The sequence below is a fragment of the Nestor notabilis genome, unplaced genomic scaffold, assembly GCF_000696875.1.
Source record: "Nestor notabilis isolate BGI_N333 unplaced genomic scaffold, ASM69687v1 scaffold18158, whole genome shotgun sequence".
In the NCBI taxonomy this organism is placed as follows: Eukaryota; Metazoa; Chordata; class Aves; order Psittaciformes; family Psittacidae; genus Nestor; species Nestor notabilis.
In genome coordinates this window covers 7,720-8,305 of record NW_009940782.1, presented here as the reverse complement: position 1 = coordinate 8,305, position 586 = coordinate 7,720, and the positions used below count along the sequence as shown (strand labels likewise).

Below are 586 nucleotides of genomic sequence, written 5' to 3'. Positions count from 1 at the left end.
ACCGCAGCGTGTTCAGCACCCGCTGCACCACATTGCTGTGCCCTGCCAAGGCAAGAAGAAAGGCTCAGAGACCCGCTTGGACCACCCCAGCATCCCCCTGTGCTGTGGTATGGCTGCACACCTACCAGTGCCTTCCTCCTCCTCCTCCTCCTCCTCTTCTTCCTGCCTTTCGGCTTCTTCGGGTGCCTCCAACTCCTCCTCTCTCTCTGCACTGTCCCCTGTAAGGGTCAAACCCCCACAACAAGGGGTAGCACCAGCTCAATGGAAGATGGACATCGGTTCTGGCCCCCATTGGGGTTCTCTTTCTCATCACCCCATCCAAATTAACAACCGGTGCAGGCACCAAAGGAGAGCTGCACAGCCCCATGGTAGCCATCAGAGAGTCCACACACAGGGAACCTCACTGAGTCAATGCCCCATTACGGGATGCCAGCCACTGCCAGCGCAAACAGTGGGCACAAGGCAGAGCTGTGTCCCCTCCTGACTGCCCCACAGCCCTATTTTGGGGTGAGCCAGACCCACCTGCAGCCACACTGGCACCGGGTGCCTCCGGCTGCTGCTGCTCCCGCTCCTGCTCCCGCTGCTG

At 60.4% G+C, this 586-nt stretch overlaps 1 protein-coding gene across 1 annotated transcript in view; it reads right to left on the bottom strand.

Moving 5' to 3' along the window:
• PIEZO1 (piezo-type mechanosensitive ion channel component 1) overlaps nucleotides 1-586 on the bottom strand; it is a gene marked incomplete at its 5' end in the record, with an annotated part of 13,786 nt that overhangs the window by 5,571 nt on the left and 7,629 nt on the right. The window contains 2 exon segments of the mRNA XM_010020540.1: nucleotides 126-218; nucleotides 523-583. Of these exon segments, the coding sequence (XP_010018842.1) occupies nucleotides 126-218; nucleotides 523-583 (154 nt within the window).